The following is a 22,481-nucleotide window of genomic DNA, read 5'->3' as shown; positions in this document are numbered from 1 at the left end:
AAGGGCACCAGGGGCGTCGGCTGCAGCGAGCGGCGTCATGCCAGCAACCAGAGCGTCAAGTAGAAGTTGAAAGAAGAGGAACTTTATGCAAATGAGCAGCGCCGCCGCCGAAGCAGCAGCCAATTGCAGACCGGGATTTGGATATGGAGGTCTGGGCTCTCCCGGAGCTGTACCAGCCGGTGAAATTCCCCGTGGAGTTGCCGGGTTTGCAGGACTCTGTGGACCCAGACGGGCCGACGGTTCAGGACCCTGCATTTCCTCAGAAAAATATGCTGATGCAAGACAAAAGAGGCTTCCGAAAATGCGATCCATGAGCTCCCGCTTATTTATTACCAATTACATTTCTCAGTGGTCCTACGTGCCAACAGGAGGGTAAAATCATAATTATAAAAGACTCATAAAGGCTAAATGTGTTTATTAGTGTTATTTTAATTGTGTAATGAAAGTCATGAATAATACATAGTGAAGACATAAATGATAGTAGGCTATATTTCTTCATCCCTGTAAAGTGCACCGCCGGTCAGCCTAGATGGACACATCTGCAGCGCCCGGCCCCGCCCCGCCCCTTTGGCCGCTGCAAGCATAGACATATATGGCTGCAAGCGCCTGCTGGAGCTGGCAGTGAACGATGTCTGAGCCACCAGAGCGCCGGCAGGTGACTATGAAGCTTTTGGTGGGAATGCACAGTTAGACATCAATTCAGTTTTATTTCGACTGGGACGCTACAAGATACTTATTTGTTTATTAGATTTTGCACTATCGATCTAAAGCTGCAAAGTTACTACTAAGTAAAGTAACTGAGTAAATGTAGATAAATATAAATTAGCCAAAAACGGGAACTGTGTCCATGAGATCTTGAATTCAGGACTTGTATTTGTAATGGAGTACTTTTACAGGGGCGTGTTGCTACTTTTCTGTAAATAGAAGATATGATTACTTCTTCTACCACTGGTATATCATTTGGACTGAATGAGAGGAGAGGAACTGTCAGAGTGATAAACATGAAGAAATGTTTGGGTTGGGTTTAAGTCAAAAGAAACTCGACTTTAAACCTTTTAAGCATCACCATCAGAGCTCCCACTACACCTCCACACACATAACATGGAATGTTAGTAAGAAATTATCACCAGAAATTGATCTAAAGACAATCTATAAACATTGTGAAGACTAACTGCATGCTTACAGACTGTTTCTAAATTACTACTGGGAAAGCAAAGCACATCCTGACTACTCCCACACATTGGCAACTGCTGCTTCATGCCACCACTGAACCATTTCACCTATAATTCAGTTAAAGAGCACTGTGGCTCTCACTGTTTATCTCAGAGCTGCAGTCACTCTTTCACACTCATGGACTCTGAGCTGAACTCAAGTGTTATTGGTGTTGTCTCTGGAAATGGATTGGAATAATTCGACCTGTCAGTAGCATATGAAGGTCTGTGATGCTTCCTCTGGTTCACAGCAAGCAGAATAAACAAATCAATCATGCAAGCACAAGCTGAATTCTTTCTTAATTAGTTTAAATGTTCCTCCAACATTCTCTCTGTAGTGTGTCATATGCTTAATTCTTAGAAGAATCCTATCGTGTGTCCACAGCTTAAAATGATAGTTTCCAGTACCATGTAAATGTGTCTGTAATACCTGTGTCTTCATTCAGTTCACCGACAGGGCCTAGCGTTATAAAAAGTGAGCTACCCGTGTCTCAGATGTCTCCAGCTGTCTGCAGAATACACAGTATCTTTCCTCTACCTGAACTTAGCGCACAATCTCGGCTAAAAATATTGACGCCGTGTACCGTGCAGGGAAGTGGCTGCCTTCATGAATCGAATCCTTGTTCCTTATTTATTTTTTCTTATTTATTTTTAGTAACAGAAGCTAGAAATGGATGTGTTGTTTGTTTAGGTGTGTTAACGAATGCAGGAGGTTATTTCCACTCTGTGTTGCTGCAATCATCTCTCCACAAACACCTCCTGAACCCAGGCTCAGACAAAAAAAAAAACTTTACATAATTGAGGGGATGATGAGACAGCAATATGCGAGTAAAGTTTTTTTGTATAGCCCAAAATTACAGGCAGTGTGTTAGGAGGCTTTATGGCAACATCACTGGAGGAAAAACAGACGAGCTAGCAGCTCTGTGAGGCTGGACTCAGACACAGTAGTGCTTTGAGCTATGAGAATGCTAAACACCAGCTAAGTACAGCTGAGGCTGATGGGAATGTCAATGTTTTGCAGGTAAAAATTTTGCCCTGATGATGGTGTTAGATAAAAAGTTTGTTTAAAAAAACAAAGTTACTAAAATTCATCCTGAAGGGGACATGAACGTTTGTGGCAGTCCATAAACCCTAAGTGTCAATCTCAGGGTGGTGCTAAAAAAAAGTCAGAGGATCACCAAAGCCATCAGGATTTATCGTCTGTGAGCCATGAATGTTGGTTCAAAAGGTTGTGCTAACCCGTTCAGCAGTTGTTGCTATATTTTACTTGGGGATGCATGATATGGATTTTTTTTCAGCTGATACTGATAACCAATAAATACCTACTCCTAATGGCAGACACTGATAATTGATAATCAATAATTTCACATTTTTGTATGTTTTAAAAGAATTCATAACCTGATTTTATTGTATGTTATTGGATGTTAGCTGCTGCTGCTGTGTTAGCTGGAGCTAACCGGGCAGACATTGAACTGACAATTTGCAGGAAGGCAGTGGTTCAGGGATGGTCCTTCAGCGCTGCATCTAATCAGTGTAATGGCAGCCACAGAAAAGGGTTCAGACCCCCTTGACAATGATGTTGTCTTCATCTAAAACTGAAAATGTCCGGTGTGGACTCTCTAGTTAGCATTAGGGGTGTAACGATACATCAATCCACATCAATAGATCGATTCATTCATTAACGATCCGATTATATCGATGCAAAATGAAAACATCGATCCATATCGTCATCTTAAAGATACACATTTATTTTGAAATTCACATAGCACGTCTGTGTCACCATTTCTGGGCAAGCGCGCCTCCGCTCAAACAACAAACAGCTCAGATATAAAATGGTCAAATCATATTCTAGTTGTTTTTGTGAGTTGATGTAAATGATTGTGTTAGATGGGCATATGATATCGCGTCATATCGATCGCAGGCTCCTGAATTGAATCGAATCAAAATCGTATCGTGACAGACTTTGTGATATCGGCAAACATCGTATCGTCATCCAAACAAATCGATATAATATCATATCGTGATGAAGCTGGTGATTTACACCCCTAGTTAGCATGCTGCGCTTACTTGCTCTTGGTCCTCTACTCTGTTCATCCCTACTTTCACTAAATAAGTAAAAGCTTTGATCTAGGACTGTCCCCTCAAACTCGAAGATTCGAATCATCTGTTAAAGACCCCCCAGTCAACTGAGATTCTTTAAGAAGAGCAGTCGCCTTTTTTTATCGTGTCCCTGTCAGTCTGCAGTGCTTTTTTTGGTCGAGTAAGCGCTCCCAGCTTCCACGCTGCTCTCTGGTACAGGCAGCTGCGGACTCAGACCCAGGGTGAGTCTGAGTGAGACAGAGGCAGCTGCCTGGTGGAGGAGAGGCTTTGTCTGGTCAGGCTCTGAAATACCTTCTGCCTTCTGCTTAATACTTAATACAGTACAATCTCTGGATTTTCTTTGATATCTAGTGTCAGCAAATTTTTTAGCACATTTCCAATCCATTGTTACCAAAGTTAGCACATATTAGCTTTGAGGACTTACTTGGCTTGTTTACTACATAACATGAATGTCACCATTAACCAAAACGTCCCGCTGAACCCCAAAAAAAAGGAAACAGCCAAATCCAATTCGACTGACAGAATTCTGAGTCGAGTATAGCCCTACTTTAAGATGCAATCGTTAAAAGTTGAAGTCTCACCTCAGTCAGTATTGGTTCATCCTCTGGCACCATGAATGTCTTTAGATATTCTAAGGGTAGTCCATCCAGTCAGTGTTGAGATATCTCACTAAAAAAGACAGAAGTAAACTTGGTGTTGGCACTAAAAGAAAATTCAGAGTTAGAGTCATTAGGATTCATCCTCTGGAGACCATGAGCATGTGTTCAAAATTTCTAGACAAACCATCCAGTAGTTGTTGAGATCTTTCAGTCTAGACCAAAGTTTGGGACAGATCCTTAGAGAAATCTCAGATGAAGAAGAGATTCAAAGATATTCTGGCATGTGATGTATTGAAAGATGTTTCTACCTTTGCTGATGCATCTGTTAGTGCAGCTGACACCTGAATGAATGTCTAGGCGATCTGCACTTTTCATTTGTCCCTGTAGACACGGCAGTGACCTCAACCCTGTGTACGTCAGGAGGCGACCTTTGGTCAGGACGACGTCCTTATCGTTGGCTCTGGGTGTTCCTGTGGCAACACTGTGGGATTTTCACACATCAAGCTGGAATGTCTGGAATTTTAGGTGTCACTTTAGGAAAACATTTTGGCTGTGGCTGGAGTTATGCATGTTGGAAGAGCCCTAGCTATGTGTCCAGACATTAATCATATAAATGGCAGTGATATCCACATGCACAAAGGACTTACACAATCAGTTCTTTAGAAAACTCTATCTGTAGAAAGTTTACATTTTGTGGTTTTTGATTCTAATCTAAGATGTTTTTAGACTTTTGGTGTGTGGAATTTTTTGGTAATTACTGTATTTAGTCTCCGGCTGAGTGGCTAGAGTTAAATCATGTCTCCGTTTGTTCTTTCAGATATATTTAGACCACTCCAGAGAATTTAAGTTGTATGTTACATCATAAAACAGCTGTGCACCTGTAGTATTTCCTCTGCAGTTTCACCAGAGCGATTTCAGAGGAAATGGTCTTAGTGGTGAGAGTGCTTTCGCTGCTGTTCATTATGTTATGTAAATGTTAGGAAATGTTTCCATCTGCTTAAAAGTTCATTCCTTCCTCTAGTTTCTCCCTCCCTATTTAATGTTGTATGACTGACTTGTTTGAAGCTGCACCTATTCCACGTTTCAGGCTACTGCCAAGAATCATACAGTACAAACATCTAGTGGTCATTTAATAAATGAAAAGGCATGTAACCGTAATTTGGATTTCAAAGCCGGTGTTAATGAAAGATGTCCTTAGCAGTGTTCTTGTTAGAGGAAACTGTTTAAGCCCAGGTCTGCTGAAGGAGATGAAAGAGAAACAGAACAGACGCAGTGCAGTTTGAGTGTTTATTATGTTTTGAATGGATCAGGACAGCTCTGTCTGTGACCTCTGCAGGGTGTGGTGGTGACCAGCAGTGTCCGTCATTACATACCCTCTCTAAAATCCTTACTGGAATAATGAGTCAGTATAACTCAGTACATCAACATCATGAACAGACTACAACTCCCACGTGCTTTCTGACTCAAGTCTGCAAAGCTGGACCGGTTGCATGGTTTTTGCTATTTCTGACTGTTCTAACAGTCACGGCTAATCAGCCCTCTTCACTGAAAGGATACCTGCAGATCTGGCACAGACAACCTGCCAATGACTGGAAAACTTTCAGCACCACATGGTGCCAAAACCTCAGACACCAATTACCAAGTGCACTTGAAGCTGCTCTGCATGTTATGTATGTGTCAAATATTGTCCTGGGAAAAGATTTGAGTATTATTTGGGGCTGTTACAGCCCACAGCCTGTTTATTCTGAGTCACACTCAAATCACAGCTAGTTGGTACCACCCAAAGCCACAAACTGGCAGACTTGAATATTGTCTGGGTTTGCAGAGGTCCCAAATGCTGGGGGTACAAAAATGTACTTTATAGGAAAAGTATAAACCTAAGAAAAGTGTTGAGTATTAACAGGAGGCCTTTCTTCGATCCAATTAGAAGTTAGATTAGAAACATATGCAGTGTGTTTTGTATATAAAAGAAATACATCTTTCACCAGCTCTCAAATACTTGGTTCCAGTACCAGCACTGATTTCTATTATGTTAGTTGCTCAGGCATTTCAACAAGTGAAAAAATGAACACTGTAGCTGCCCACCAATGTTGTTAGGTGTTAATATTAGGGATGCACCGATATCTGGATCGAATATCGGCCCCGTTATCATCAAAATAGATGGATCGGGTATGGGAAAATGCAACCTATACCTGAGGCGATCCTTTCCCTTGAGATCTATTGCGACGCGAGCTATGTCATACGTCATTGAGCGGAGAGAATCTGCTGTGTGGAGGTATTTCACACTATTTCAACTGCTGTTGCACAATTGTTTATTTTTGTTAAAAATAAATAGTTCATCATTGCATTAATCTGTTTCATCTTGTTTTGTTTTGTCTTAGGAAAGAACTGTGTAGTCATCAATGCCTGATGCCTCTAGTCTTTCCTGTTCTACATGTAAAGGTATATAGCTTTTTAGGCCAACCATGGTATCGGATCGGCATCGGGTATCGGCTGATACTCAAAGCCACCGCATCGGGATCGGTATCGAAACTGAAAAAGCTGGATCGGTGCATCTCTAGTTAATATTTGGTTGAATTGAGGTTGTGACATCAGATGACCATCAGATGGTTTTAACACTGACATTGCATGCAGTTGCATCATCCCTAAAATTTGTATTATGTCAGAATACTAAGTAAGAAACTTGGTAAACTTAGAACTTAGTAAGAGGTTAAGGCCATATAAACAGCTCTGTGAGGCTGTACTTTCTGTTAAATGCTAAGACCATCATCCTAACCATAGACTGTCAAAATAATGGACAAATCTACCATGATGTCACCCATTGGTTTGTGGACTCCGACTCTGAGGCCTCAAGTTTGTCATTTTGACTGATGACATCTTTTGTTTTTTTGAGCCAGAAGTGACTGTATTTAGGTAAGAGACTGGCACTGTGGAGGAGCAAGGGGTGGATCTGACTGAGAAGCTGAGGACACTATCGGCAGATAGCCTGTCACTCAAAGCAACCTGCCCTAAATTATGCGCAACTTTAGTCTTAATAACATGTAAACAGGTGAGTTATAAAACAATTCACTCCCTGTACAGTTCTAATGAGGGGGGAGTTAGCTATAGAGACCAAAACCATTTTTGCACCAGGCTTTAAACATGTTTGTTTCTGTTGTAAAGTTGGGTATTTAGACATAGTGGGTCTTTGGGGATTGACTCGCTTTTGGAGCCACCCTCAAGTGGCCATTAGAGGAACTGCAGTTTTTCGCACATCAGTGTTGGCTTTTTTTTTTTTCCCAGCACTGGATGTTGCTTGATTCTAACATGCTTTCAGTGACAATGCTAACACACCAATGTTTAGCAGGTATTATGTCTGCCATGTTAGCCGTCATAGTTTTGAATGCTAGCATGCTAATACTTGCTAATTAGAGCTCAACACTAAGGCTAAGGCTGATGGGATTGTCAGTTTTGCAGGTATTTTGTCATAAACCAAAGTGTTGGACAACTAAATAATTTGATCTGATTGTGGCACTGAATGAAAGGTCAAGGGATCACCAAAATTATTGCAGTTCATCATGAGGGGGACATAAATGTAAGTACCAAATTTAATGGTAATCCATCCAATCACTGTTAAGATATTTTAGTCTGAACCAAAGTAGTGGACAGACAGACAGACACTGGATATACAATCATCACTTGATACTGTCTGATTTCACTGTAACACTAATCTTTACAAATTTTATACAGAGAAAACAGAGCTGAAGTGTTTCACATCTGTAAATGTGATTCCAGCTCTGCATACCTGCAGCACGGTGTCACCTCTGAGTATCATTACAACAGTCTGGGCCTACGCTGTATTCTGTTCTGCTCTCACTCTGAGGTATTTTTGGGTTGTTGGACAACTTTTCTGAACATGTGTTAGACATTTTTGCTCCGTAGTGACAGATTTGGTGGAGTGATTTTTCCTTTAGATCAGTGCATTCTTTTCTAACATTTACAGGACGGATAATATTTTCTTTACTCTGCCCCGCAGTTTTTGCATTCACGAGTCAACAAGGAATCCAAATGGGCTTTTCCTACATACCAGCACATACCAAAACAATATTCACCCAAACTGAATGAGGGTCATTGTGCAGGATTTTGGGGGTTTCTTCAAATGTGTCCACTGTCAGTGAGAGTGATACTTTACTGTCTGGGAGCTCTCCAACATCTGTGTGCCCTGGAAAAATGTGTTCTCTGTCTGTCGTGGTTGGAATTGGCAGATACTTAGTGATTTCACTATCACTATATTGATGTTATGACTTGGCTACATTCTTTCCACACAGTAGTTGTTCATAAATCAGGCATAATGAAGCCACACTAACAGTCTATTCATACAGCTTGTCCTGTACCAAGTATTCTCAGGATCATTCAAGAGCTTTCATACAGAATCTTAAGCACTGAGAGAGGCCTTTTCATACAGAACAAAAGTCAAAGTGAGTTGTATTTGTTGCATACAATGGTTTGAGATTTTCTTTCAAAGTAGTGTATGTTCTAGTGGAGCCATTCCCTGTCACACTGCAATCCTTCCAGCCTCTGTCATTCTTGGAGAGCATGGAAAACACGTGGAGCAGTGGCCAGGACGGCATAGTTTCAGAGAAAACTGAATTTGAGGTCTTGCAGTACATCTACACTGGCTGGCCACCTGGAGCCCACCTGCTTGGGGCCTGGACGCACATACTTTCCTCTTCTCTATCTTTCTGTCTGTCTCCTTCTATTTATAACTCATTGCTGGATGTCTTCGCTGCCCACCCAGCTCTGTGAGAAATGGCTGATGTTAAAATTCAGGAATCTAGTGTTGCTTTTGACTGAATCTCTTAACCATGAATGGCTTACTTTCTGTTTCAGTGACTGCAGTCTTTTTGCTACAGTGTTTAGATTAAGGCATATTGTGGCTATGACGGCATCCTTGTAACGTGCTGCATGTACGTAGTTGTGCTGTAAAATAAATGTTTCTGTAATGCCATTTTTTAAAATGTTTTTAGCCACATAAGCTGTTCTGGGGTTGGTGTCAGTCTGTCAGTAGATCAACAATTATTACATGGATTGTCAGGAAATTTGGTATGGCCAGTCATGGTCCCCAAAGGATGAATCCTTATGACTTTGGTGATCCTCTGACTTTTCTTCCAGCGCCACCAGCAGGTCAATAATGTAACTTTTCCAGTGGAACAGGTCAGCATCCACTCGATGGATCAGTGCAAAAGTTAGTACAGACATTCATGGCTCCCAAACGACTTTGGTGATCCTCTGACTTTCGTCTAGCGCGAAACATGCGGTCCAGGGGCCAGAGCTGGCCTGTCAAAGGGTCCAGTCCAGCCCTCTAGAGGACTTCGCACCACTAATATTGATGCACTGTGCCAGGTTTCAAGAGCAGTTAAAACAGTGAGTAGATACTTGATGTAAAATGCTGCCTCAGAGGCTTTTCCACCCTGACCATAATACAGCTCTCTGAAATAACAATGAATACTCTCTGTGGTCACATTTAAAGATACTGAACATTGTGCACAATATTGCCAACCAGCAGCTTCACTACAAAACAATCTGTATCAGACATCTATATTAAAACAATTATGGGTGGAACCCTGCTGCTGAGGCACTGACAAAACTATAGACAGTAAATGGTTTGTAAAGCAGGGGACGACTTAACCTGTTACAATAGCTTCCACTTTAGTGGGAGTGGAAAGTTATGAAAAAAATGCACATGTAATGACAGTGAGTAGTGGCTGACTAAATGTGGAAAAACTGAGACATACTGTTGAATTTGTGCATATTTTTCTTTAGGATATCACGAGCTGTTCATCATATGTTTTGTGAATCTAGTTGTAATTGTTAACACTAAACACAGGAAGGATTAAGGGGGGTGTTATTTATAGGTTAACATGCGATGGTTTTATTGATCTGACTCACTTGAGGTCAGATTGGGCTGTATGTGGTTGTGAACTAAAATGAGTTTGACACTGCTGCTCTAGCGCCATCATGACATTAATATTTTTGGTTTTGGGTGAAATGTTTCCACAACTATTGGATGGATTGCCTTGACGCTTGTTTCAGACATTCATGCCCCCTCTCAGGATGAACTGTGATCCCTTATTCCTCTTAAAGTGCAATCGTCAGGTCAAAAATCTTGTAATACTTTGGGTTATGACTGATCGTCTGCAAAACTTATGACATTCTCATCATGTGTACCTGTATTAGGTATTTATTTGTATTTACTAGCCAACATTACAGTGCTTACACAAACTGAGATGGTGAACTTGGTAAACATTACACCTGTTAAACATCAGCAGCATGTTAGCATGCTGACAATTAGCTCAAGCTCAAGCACTTGTGTTATTTAATGGCGCATAATCTGGATGCAAGGGGTGAAGCAGTTGTATATAACATGAATTTAATCAGAGCAGGGATTGACTTTTTTCCCAAGGAGCACATGTGCTTCTAAGTTGAAAAAGTAAGGAGCACACAAAGAACTTTAGGGGCACAATGTAAATTGATCAAATAATGCGTTTTCTGTAATAAACGTGATGCAAGTAGACATTTACAAGCAAAATTATTTGTATACAAAATGTACAGAAAGGTAAAATCATCAAGTTTTGAAAAAGTATTGCAATTTAATTTTGTCTTTAATGTTATTATCTTATATTATCTTTGCAATATGATTATCTTATATAATGTTATTCCTATCCTAAAACATTCTCCAGGTCCTCTGAAACTCTGCAGGACCTAAAACATTCTCCAGGTCCTCTGAAACTCTGCAGGACTTATTTCTACCCTGCCCAGCAGCGGTACCATGGCGAACGGTCCCTAACTGCGGGGAGAACGGAGCAGGCTTCCCCGGAGTTCCGCCGCTTTTCCCGGTCCCTCTTCTCCGCCACACTTTGACTTATTCCCACCTAGCCGACAGCCTGGCCGTGGAGAACGGTCCCTAACTGCGGGGAGAACGGAGCAGGCTTCCCCGGAGGTCCGCCGCTTTTCCCGTTCCCTCGTCTCCTCCACACTTTGACTTATTTCCACGCTGCCAACAGTGGGACTTATATTCATTGTGCCGACAGTGCCTTGGAAAACCGCCCATAACCGTGTCACATGGGGAAGAGGGAAGGCGGCTGGAGTTCCTCCAACATTTGTGGTTAGATTATCATATTTTTTTATTGACAAAAATATAGGCTGCTTTGGCTGGGTTTTTTTATGCGCACATGTGCCCCTAAATATTTTTTACAGTTCGCACACACCTATTTTTAGTCGCAAATGCGAGTGAAATGCTCGCACTGTCGAGCCCTGCAGAGCCCTGTCATCTCTTATTTTCTGGGAGATGACACTTCGCAGATTCGGGAAATTAGAGAGGCAAGCATTTTTCTGCTGAGAGTAATGCAGTAAGAGCAGTAGTGTCATTGAAGCAAATATCGTGGGACATTTAAGCAGCAGAACCAAAAACTGTAGTGGTAAACTTGACAGAGGAATCAGAACTAAACTTTCAGCTTCTGAAATAATCACTGAAGTCACACTGCTGCTTGTGCATTCGGCCTAATGCGCACAGCATGTCTTAATGGGGAGTCTGACAGCAGCTCTGCTCTGCTCTCTGCTATGTTCACATTTTAACGAATGTCATTATACTTTCCCTGATTAATGATGTATTATTTTACCCACCTGCAACCCATCCATGCATCCCTGTGTGTGTAACAAGCTGAGTAAATACATGTTTGGGACTTGCCTATGTAGGCGCATCTTACTAACTGGAAAATGCACCCTTTAAATAGCAGGAAAATACTGTGCCAGACCAGGTTTTTGTTGGTCAGTGGCGCAGTTGCTTTCTGCAGCATCAAAATCGCAGTACACCAACAATGCGCCTGACCACACCTCATTTTAAGACCTACACACCTATGGGCACAAGTACTAGGGATGTAAATCACCATTAGAAGTTAGCAGGATGAGATGCCCGACCAAGCAGGTACCATTACATCGACAGCATTGTTCACATACGGCATGTGCTGTCTGTTGACCCGTATTTTCTCTGATCCAAAATATCTCCACGCTGCTGATTTATTCCTGATAAAATAATGCTATCCTCACTGTCTTTCTCTTGGCTGCTTGCCCTGTTTGATGGTGACACAGACTTTTAAAATAAAAGTGTTTCCTAAAGATGATGATATAACTTTGCATCGACGAGATTGGATCGTTGATTATTTAATCGATATATCGATCCAGTTGTGGTGCCCTGTGCGCCACTTTCCACAGGTTGTAAGATAAGGCCCTTATTCTCGGGCAGCTACAGACACAACACAAATGCTGCGTGGTTTTAAGAAGTAGCTGCTCACTGGGTATCCTGAACTGAGTCCATGTCACTGTTAAGACTGCTGCCTCTGCAGTAACTACTGAGTAATGAAGAAGCTTAGCCACTGAAGTAGAAAACAGATTTAATATGTAAAAATGTATGATTTGGGCATTGTCATGTTTTGGTATTTTCAAGGCCTCAGTTCTTCACACTTGAGATGAAGATGAAGACCTTGTAGATGTTCCTGAGTCTCATAGTAAACAGTCTGGACCAAGGGTTACACACAATATTGTTTTTCCTCTTCCAAGGTGGTGTGATTAAACATGATTCAGCGTGACGTGGGATACGCTGCATAAGGCCTGGAGAATGTAATATTGCTGTTAGTTTTTGGCATAACTCTGTCCATGTGCTGTACCAAGAGCCTCTCTGGCCAAACTTGTGCTGTAATGAACTTATATATTCCAGTAACTGAGACTCACTGAGCTCTTTTGACCTGAAGTGCAAGTTTTCCACATCCACTATGTTGTCTCTAAAATAAGATGTGTCCTTGTGGCCTCTGAGGAGTCCTGTTTGCTCTCAGGCTCCTATTTAAATTCTCTCCAGACGAAAGTTTCTCTCACAATAGAAGAGATCACCATGATTCAAGTTCACGTCAGCCTCAGACGTGTTGCCCTTACACCATGGAAACCAGAGGGAAGAGAGGGTTTTTAATCTCTTTAAGTGTGGATGAAGTTACACATTAGGGTTTCAGAGGTATTTTAGGTTTCTGGAGGGAAAATTAAATTGTGGGAATATCTGCTCCAAATCCGTCCTCTCAAAAGATCAGCGACTAAATCTGACTCACCCTACAGTGAAGCAGCAGCTTGTGAAAACATCAGCGAGATAAAAATCTTGTCGACTTAAATCGGAATTGTCACCACAAAAGCCCCGGAGGTTGTTTGACTTGTAGACAACTGGGCTAATGTATTTTTCTCCCCTCAGCTCGTGTTAAGCTGTGTAAACTTAGAACGCCACAAGACTGGAAAGAGAGGGAGGAGAGGAAAGAGGGGAAAGACTTGGGGGTGGAAGTGTGTGTGTGTGTGTCTGGAAGTGGAAATGGGCAGCAGAGGAGGAGGAATGTGAAACATTTCTGATGCTGGTCCAGTGGCTGTTTACACGGTAGTCAGCCTGTGACATCAGAGTCCAGACTTTATAAATGTCAGCAGGCGCAAGAATGAACAGTTAGCAAACAGCGTCACACAGATTAGCGAGACAGACTGAGCTCCATCAGCAACACAAGCCCCCATGGATCGACTGCTGTGTGACTGTGTGATGATAGCTGTGGCTGTGCTGCTGTGTGTGACTACACAGGTGAGGCCCGATCCTGCTTACTTACTGTCGTCTGTTCTCAATGAGATGATTATGTGGGGTGTGTGTGAGAGGGAGTGTGTGATTTGTCTTGGCTCACCTTATTGTTAGAAGACTGATAAATGTTGAGGAAATGTCTGCACAGGAAACCAAAGGCAGTCAGTGTGATCATTCATTCAGAAATCATAGTTATTCCATTGTATGTGTTTGGGAACATCCTCTTGTCTTGTAATGAAGAAGAGGAGAGTGATCATAGCCATCCTGTCTGGACAGAAATAAGATCACAGACAGCTCTAGATGTGCAAATATGATAACCAGTGTGTCTACAGGTATCACACACTTCAATGAAATGCCTTTTAAGACCATTTTTAAGATAATTTAACAAAATACACGAGTGATTTTTTGGACAAATAAGCATCGTAGCAAAGTATAAATCTAAGTATGTGGTCCTGTGCAGCGCGAGGGTTTATATAAGCATATGTTTATTAGGCTGATTAAGGTTAATCTTACATTTTGCCAACACAGTGTTAGGTTCAATGGGAGGTTTAAAGAATTGTAACATCCGAAATATGAACTTTCACACAAAAGAACTGAAATAATTTAGACTTAGAAATTAAAAGATGGATCCATGTTATTAGATAAAATGTTTGCGATAATTAAGACCTCACAAATTCAAATTTAAGACTAGTGAATGACTTTTGAGGCATCATATTTATAGATTGGATTTAAGACATTTCAGGACTTTTGTAAGGATCTGCACACACCCTGGATAAGACAAGCAGGGCTGTAACCAACAATTTGAACTATTTAACTTATATTTTAATATCTGTTGATTATTTTTACGATTAACAAACAACTTACTGTTCGGTAAATTGTCAGAGAATAGTGAAAAATGCTCATCAAAATCATGAAGTTGCTTGTTTTGTCCTATTAACTGTGTGAAAAAGAGTTTTCTCTGTAATCATTGACTGATCATTTTAGCCCTATAGATAAGCAAATTAACCTGCAGACATAACTCTTATGACAAGGACACACTTTTCTTTTCCACATTATGATCATCTTGATATTGTAAAGTTTAAAGTTGATTAAAAGTAAAGAAATGATGTGTAATGTCCTAACAGTGTATTATGTAGATTTGTAATGCAGCTGCACTATGTTGTTGGGCAGTGAGTGAAAAGCATGCTTTATATAAAGTGTTATAAAGTAATAAAGGCATTCTTCTTCTCTGGTTAAATGAGACTGGGCTCGTCCAGGTCTCGGCTCTGTTTTGGCTCCACCAGATGCATATTATTGAAAACAGTGGTTTGGCCTGACAGTGTTGGATACTGGCGTGAAGTTTCTGAGAATACCACTAATACTTTCTGTGGTCCTTGTGAAAATGAAGTCATGAGGATAATGATTCAGATGACTGTGATAATTACAGTGGTGATGGTGTGATTTCCTCTCTCATCCTCTAACCTCTTCCCATGTGTGTTGTCCGTGCAGGTGTTCGGCCAGCTGTGTGACAGGCCCTGCCTTTGCCCCAGTTCTGTCCCCCAGTGCCCCTTGGGAGTCCCACTGGTGCTGGATGGCTGCCGCTGCTGCCAGGTGTGTGCCCGCCAGCGAGGCGAGCCCTGCACTGAGATGTTTCCCTGCGACAGCCAGAGAGGACTGCGGTGCGACTACAGCGCCAGCTTCCCTGGAGACGCTGGGGAGTGTGTCGGTGAGTGCCTCTTCTAACAGGCAAACAACCAGCCTCATGTCAGGGAGGAGGTGATAGGGCCTCAGTTAGTCTGCATGAGCGGAACAAACAGACAGTTAATGTTTAAAGTCTGCTCAGCAGAGCGGGACGGCCTGCTGGGCAGCGGTGCTCTGCCAGAACTCTAAAACATTTCAACTTCTATTTCCAGGACTGCTGTTGACACATTTCCTCTAATGACTACCCTTTGAGCAGCATGATAGATTGCAGAGACAACACTCAAGGATTGAAAAACAGACTCCTCAGTTTCTCAGTAAAGAGGCCTGGTTTCCCATAAAACTACAGAACCATTGGCAGGGACAGCAGCTCATGTGTCCCCACCAGTCTCTCTTATTTTCCTGTGCCGTGTCCCCCTGCATCCATCAACCCCCCCACTATTCACCTAATCTAATCCTTTCACTTCCTGATTAAGTTTCCCACATCAATCCAAGGTGCAGGTGTGGTGGAGAAAGTTAAGACGGCGCCTGTGCTGTGTGTTTCCTACAGGTCAGGAGGATCTGCGCTGTGAAGTCAACGGCATCACTTACCACGAGGGCCAGTCGTTTCAGCCCTCCTGTGACACTTACTGCCACTGCAGAGGTGGAGGGGTGAGCTGTGTGCCAGCTTGCCCTCTGACTGCCCGTCTCCCCACTCCAGACTGTCCCAACCCACAACATATCCGGCTACCAGGGAAATGCTGCAAGGAATGGGTGTGTGAAAACCTCGAGAACACGGTCATTCAGGATGCCATCACAGGTGAACCAGCAGATGCTTAAGATCTTTTGAGTCTTGAAAGGCACTGAATTCATCAATGTAAAAATTAGGCCTTAATTGGTATTAAAATGTCTTAAATCAGTCTTTTAAAAGTTGTAGAAACGCTAAGACATGGGACATGGGATTTTATCAATCGGTCTTTCTGACTTGTAAAATCTCAAAATAATAGGTAACTTTTTTCTGTATGCGAAATATGAAGCGACAGATTAGTTTAGCTTAGCATAAACACTGGAAATAGGGGGAAACAGCTAGCCTGGTTCTGCCCATAGGTTACAACATTTTCCTGCTAGCACCTCCAAAGCAGTGTTAATTTCGACAAAAACAATGCAGAAAATTTTTCGTCAACAAGCTTTTTTTTCCTTGATGAAAACAAGACAATGACGAGCTAAAAATAGATCTTGATAATAAAAACCAACAATCTATGTTTCATTGTCATTGTTGAGACATGGCGAAAATGTCAGTGGTGGACTATCGGACACTGAAAGCCGGGCTTGTAATTGTCTTCAAATGCCACGTGAGCAACAGGCTGGTAAAGTCCAGTAAATAGTCAGCGCCAGGATGTTTAGCTAGCTGCTGAACGACAAGGAGGCAAGCAGCCACCAGACTTCACAACTGATCCTGGCAGGACTCAACTCAGTGCAGACTTGAGAAGGTTTCTGGGTTGATGCTGTTTGATGGGCAGGTAGGACCCTCAGTTATCTGTGAATGTAGTTGTGCTGTAAGTAAACAGTCTGAACTCAGCTGAGTTTCTTTGACTGAGCTGATAGTTTAGTTTTATTCACCAACTCTGTGAGAGGACATGAGTTTACATCTACGACAAATATGTTGCAGATTAAGAAGGAATTCAGGCTTTAATTAGGTTATTTTTCTGCTTGTTCTTGTCAGATCAATAAGTCAGAGTTTAAAATGAACCTGGGTACAAATCCTAGTGGTCTCAGATTAGTTCTTTGTGGTGTCAAAGTTTATGAGAGCATAAATAGAGATCAGTACGTGTGTGAAGTATGTGAGTTTTTATACAGTCTGTCACCTTGATGCTAATTTCTGATACATGAATTAGCCGAACTGAATTATAAAAAAACATATAGAAGACATATTGACTAAAAGTTGACTAAAACATTTTGAATTTTCGTCGACTAAAACTATGAGGGATAAAAGTATCTAAAATGTGACAAAAACTACTAAGAATTTTGGCTCATGACTAAGACTAAATCTAAAATAGCTGTCAAAAATAACACTGCTCCAAATCTTACGTATTAACATCTCCTGACTTGTTTTCTTAATCTGAACAAAAAAGAAAGTGTGTTAAACACAACAATTCGTAGTTTTTACCTTTTGACAGAATCACGCTAGCTGTTTCCATTGGTTTCCAGTCTTTATGCTAAGCTAAGCTAACCATCTCCTGGCTGTAGCTTCATATTCAGTGAGCAAACATGAGTTATATCGAGCTTTCCTCAGACTCTTTGCAAGAAAACAATTGGGTGCATTTCCCAAAAATGTCGGACCTTTCCTTTAAATTATATCCTGACATCAAAGCTGGATACTTAGAAGATATTTTCCAGTGTCAGATCTATCTCCACAAACACTATGACTGGATTTCACAGCTACAAATGTTGCTTATTGATGATCTGTTCATATGGCAACATTCTTCATTTGTAAGATGTTTGTCACTGGTGGTCATGTCTGGAAGTTTTAATGGAGAATTTTTGCATTAAACTGGGGTGTGTCTGGCCAAAGGAAAACTCCCACAGTCCAAATATATCCAACATTTCTCTGGAAAAGTCAAAACATTTTTTTTTACCAGGCACCAAGTTTCCTAGTTTCATAACAACAACTGCAGCTGTGTAACAATTAAACATAAGAAGCCGTGTAGAGACTATTACTCCATTAAACAGGGAGGCGGTGGACGTGAGAGGGAAATGAAGCCATTCTAAAAACATCTGGAATTCCAAACACTGTCGGATTCAAACAACCTTATGAGAGCAGCAGGAGAACATTTTGTTCTTGGATAGAAAAACCTGCGATGTCACTGCTGAAGATCAGCTGATTATTATGACTTATGCAAGTTAGTTTTGGGAGAAACAATATTTGGCTTTGTATTTTTATATTCACAAAAATCCAAAGCATTGGATAAGATTTGAACTGGAATTCTTTGATGAGATAAAACAATCAGATGCATTGTTAAAGTTACTGAAGTGACTCACTGAGGTGAAAGAGTTCAGTCAGTATCTAGTTTAGATTTAATGCCGCGGTTCTCAACTTATCAGGCTCCGTGTAACTGGGGGATTCACCATGTTTTCTTCAGTAACAAAGGAACCCAGTTATGGTTGTCTTGAACTGCATGAATACCCCGCAAATGGGAAGTGGGAATAGGTAACTAAGCGTTCTTTTAATGGTGCCGATGTGCCATAGACCTTTTGCTAAGCCACGCCCCTTTGTGATGATCAAGCTGTCGCAGTAAGCATGGAGCCCACACTGTAAATAACTGCACTCCATGAAGAAATATTATATTTTTGGACAAATGAAAGAGTGATTCCAGAGAGAAGCAGACAGAGGGGTCTACAGTGTGTGTTTGAAGGATATATCCAGGATGTCAAACTGACTCAGCAGCAACAACAGGTTAAAAAGACAAAGATAGTTAGAAGCTAAAGCCGAACTATAGGCTACAGATCACAGTGTAAAAGTGAACCACCACATCACTGCTGATCGCCACACAAGACAATGAATATAAAGGGAAACTTTGCTGATATTGAACCAGCTGTGTGGCATCACAGTGTGTGCAGATGAATGGTGTTTGGCTTCGCCTCCATGCTGCTGCCAGCACCTGGACCTCTACCGCTGGACGGGCAGGGATCTCAAGGGGAGGTCAAACAACGTTCATCTGCGCACAATGCGATGACACACAGCTGGTTGAATATCATAAAGTTTCCCTGCTTCCCTTCACTGGTTCCTGTACAGCAGGGTCGGTCTTTGTTTCACTGTTATAATCATTAAAAAGCAAAAGCAGCATGTGTATACATTCAGTAGGCTATATCTTCAGTAGCTAGCTAGCTAACCCTACACTTTTCAGGGTTTGATTTTGGTTTTGGAACAGGGAAGAAAGGTATATCTTTTTCCAACCTCTCCAGGTAACGAGTATCATTAATACACGACGTGCCCCAGGCACAACATTTAGCTCCAAATCCACAAAACCAGCCTGAAAATGAAGGAAATCTGAAACGACTGCATTAGAGTCAATGGAGCACAGCTGTGATGTTGTTGGACTCTGGTCTGAGCCGGCCCGATGCTATGTTATGATTGGCCAGTCTGCGATGGGGTCAGTTACTCAGAGCATTTTGCTAAGAAGCAACTCAACAAAATAGTTTACATGAGTAACAAATACATTTTTTCAGAACTTACCAGGCTTCATGCACTTTTCTCCGAGTGCTCTCCTTTTTTGTCCTGTCTCTGTAAATACTGACGTTGGGTTGTAGAGCTCTTGGTGCCCACAGACAGCAAGAATAAGTTTGTCCTCCATTTCTGATTGTCGGTGACATCAGAGTCTTCACTAGGTCTCAACACTGATAGGCTTTCACCTCAGAGCATCACAGGAATTTTTCACTCGGCGCAAGTTTGCATCTATTCCCAACGACTATTAAAATGAAATCAGCAATGCTGGCTTATCTCCTTCACTAACACTTTGTTGCCGCAAATCCACCACACTACAATACTACAGTTCCACTTTTACCAACCCTCTATTGTTAATGTTGCAACATCAACTGTGGAAATGATCTGAATTTACTTCTCACTGTGCTCATGTATTTATTTGGTTTCACTAGCCATGAGACCTGGCAGGTTGTGGCCAGCTCTCCCGATGGATCACCCTTTAAACAAACTGGTCCAACCGGCCTCTACCTGTGTAGAGCAGAGCACCCAGTGGAGCGCCTGTTCTCAGAGCTGTGGGGCTGGAGTCTCCACCCGGGTTTCTAACCAGAACCCAGCCTGCAAGCTGCAAATGGAAACTCGACTTTGTAAAGTGCGGCCGTGCCACACAGTTCAGCCCGCCGCAAGGAAACCCATGGTGAGCACCTGTTTATTTCTGCTGCCTGTATGTTGTCAGGGCCTGTCTCTTTATTATCCCACTGGGTTCCATTGACGGCTTTTAAAAAGTCAGTTCACCCAAAACGCAAAGAATCGGCTTGTTTCATGCGCTGAGTTTGGAGTTGATTATCTCTGAAACCTTTATGGTCATTACAATACAATAAAAGGAGACAGAATTTCTCATAAAGAAATATCAAAAAACCTGAGCAGTCGTCTGCATGGCTAGATACAACAGAAGGTAAGTAAAAATGTGTTTATTATGATAAGTGACTTTTACAAAGATCTCATGGCAGACCTGCCGTGCACAACCAAATTTAAAATCAAAGGTACCCTGTGGAGTTCTGTTGTAAGTATTGTAAGTTTTTGTTTTCCTAGTGGGGACGGCAGGGACGCTGTAAAGCCAGCTACACGTCACCGGGCCCCATTCGGCTCATTCACCAAGGCTGCTACAGCACTCGTGCCTACCAGCTGCGGTACTGCGGACAGTGCACTGACTCCCGCTGCTGCACGCCTTATCAAACCACCACCGCTGAGGTGACCTTCCACTGCCCCTCCGGCAGACTGATACAGCGACCCGTGATGATGATCCACTCCTGTGTCTGTCATAACAACTGCCCCTACGCACCTTACAGTAACCCGGCTCTGTGGGGCTTCAGACCCTGAGCTGAGATCGACCTCTGTGAGCACAGATGCACCCAGAACAGTAAGACTTCACTGGTTCGGCTCACCGGGTGGATACACGACTAATTGTAGATAAAAACTGTGATTGAGTCAGGATGAACGTCGATTTTCACACATGTAGAATCTCAATCTGCACTTATTCACAACTCCTTTTTGCTTCCACACCTTGGGAGGCCATTATACTGGTGACACAGAAGTAAAAGAGTGCTTCACAGAAAGAAGAAAATGCAAAGGAATACAGGAGACAGATAAGTTAAAACAAGAGGAAGTAAATGTATAACCCACAAAGTAAAAGTTACAGAATCATAAGTGGGTTTTAAGAAAATTATGCACTGATTTGCCTTCTCTGAGACTCTTATTTCTAGAGGTCAGAGGGCACAACAACTCATTAAGTACAAATCAAGTGGCAACCTCTGGGGCAAAAAAAAAAAATGCAGCCAACACAGAAGTGCCAAAAACTGCAGTTCCTCAAATGGCCACATGAGTCCACTCCCATTGTAGATCCCGTTGTTAAAGTGCCCAACTATATGCACAACGTGAATTTCCCAAGTCGGACATGCTCCTGGATCAACATCCCACATCTTACTCTTACTCCAAGACCAACATTGCAATCAATTACACCTGCCTACAATTGAAGAAAAACCTTGTGAGTGACTGCAGGGTTAGAGAGTTAGCTTGCTAACTAGGTAGGCTATGCTAACGAGCAAACTTGCCAATAGGCTAAAGTATTGTTCATCAACATCAAGAGAAATGATAATGTCATTTTGCAGTTGCAAAGACCTGTGAAGGACAAATGTCCCTCCTTTTTAATGCCCTATTCGAAAGTATTTTTTTGCAAGATTGCAAGCTAACTCTAACCCTGCAGTAGCTCACAAGGTTTTTGTTCAGTGTTGCTGAGGATTATGTTTAATTGTATTATCTTCAATTCGGAAAACTAGCTTAGCTCCGAAGAAGCACAAAGGAATATTGAAAGAAGCCCAATAGCAGCACACTGATGATGTCAGAGGGCTGTGATTGGTTGATTCCAATGTTGGTCCTGGAATGCGATGTGGGATGTTGATCCAGGAGCATGTCCTACTTGGCAAAATCACATCATGCCAAACTATACAGCAGAAATAAACATGTTTACATCCTGGTACTGTGAGTCAGATCCACTCCTCGCTCCTCCACAGCTCCACCCTCACGGTCAAATATGGTCTCTTCTGGTTCCAAGAAACCAAGACGGCAACGGCCAAAATGCCAAACTTTAGGCTTCAAAACGGTAGTCCACAAACAAATGGATGACGTCATGGTGGTTATGTCCACTATGTTGATACAGTCTATGTTACAGAGGTGCCTGAGTATGTAATGCCTTGTATGGCAAAGTGACAGGGAGCCAGTAGAGAGAAACAAACGTTGGCATCATTTGTGATCTGTATTAATTTTGGTGAAAAGAGTTCTGGACGGTTTTCAGTCAAGATAGAGAAAACTTGATTACAATGACGATGGTATTGGTGACTTTTTCCAGTCAAGTTATGGTCTCAATGTTGTAATGTTTCTTAGTTGGAAAAAGCAGAACTGAACTCGTGGTATGTAGCTCAAAATTTAGCTTGAGGTTAGAGGTAATCCCAAGATTTTTTTCACACTAGGTTAAAAATATTTTGGGCAAGTGGGACAAATATCTTAGTACTTATGCATTATCATAACTG

At 41.9% G+C, this 22,481-nt stretch overlaps 1 protein-coding gene across 1 annotated transcript; it reads left to right on the top strand.

Annotated features, from left to right (window-relative positions):
- The first annotated feature begins 13,422 nt into the window (after positions 1–13,422).
- On the top strand, positions 13,423–21,234 carry ccn5 (cellular communication network factor 5). Its single transcript, XM_050065229.1, has 5 exons — positions 13,423–13,547; positions 15,030–15,246; positions 15,769–16,017; positions 19,851–20,092; positions 20,488–21,234. Exons 1-5 carry the CDS (start codon positions 13,482–13,484, stop codon positions 20,773–20,775), a joined length of 1,062 nt encoding a protein of 353 aa, XP_049921186.1. The 5' UTR covers positions 13,423–13,481; the 3' UTR covers positions 20,776–21,234.
- The last annotated feature ends 1,247 nt before the right edge of the window (positions 21,235–22,481 follow it).

Source organism: Epinephelus moara, chromosome 16, assembly GCF_006386435.1.
Source record: "Epinephelus moara isolate mb chromosome 16, YSFRI_EMoa_1.0, whole genome shotgun sequence".
NCBI lineage: Eukaryota > Metazoa > Chordata > Actinopteri > Perciformes > Serranidae > Epinephelus > Epinephelus moara.
The sequence above is the reverse complement of the archived record's forward strand: the minus strand, read 5'-3'. Positions and strand labels throughout refer to the sequence as shown.

Bases quoted from the DNA above. Each gene is read 5' to 3' on its own strand.
- ccn5 (XM_050065229.1), top strand. From the start codon at position 13,482: ATGGATCGACTGCTGTGTGACTGTGTGATGATAGCTGTGGCTGTGCTG. The intron at 13,548-15,029 runs GTGAGGCCCGAT...TTGTCCGTGCAG, and splicing joins TGCTGTGTGTGACTACACAG to GTGTTCGGCCAGCTGTGTGA. The intron at 15,247-15,768 runs GTGAGTGCCTCT...TGTTTCCTACAG, and splicing joins AGACGCTGGGGAGTGTGTCG to GTCAGGAGGATCTGCGCTGT.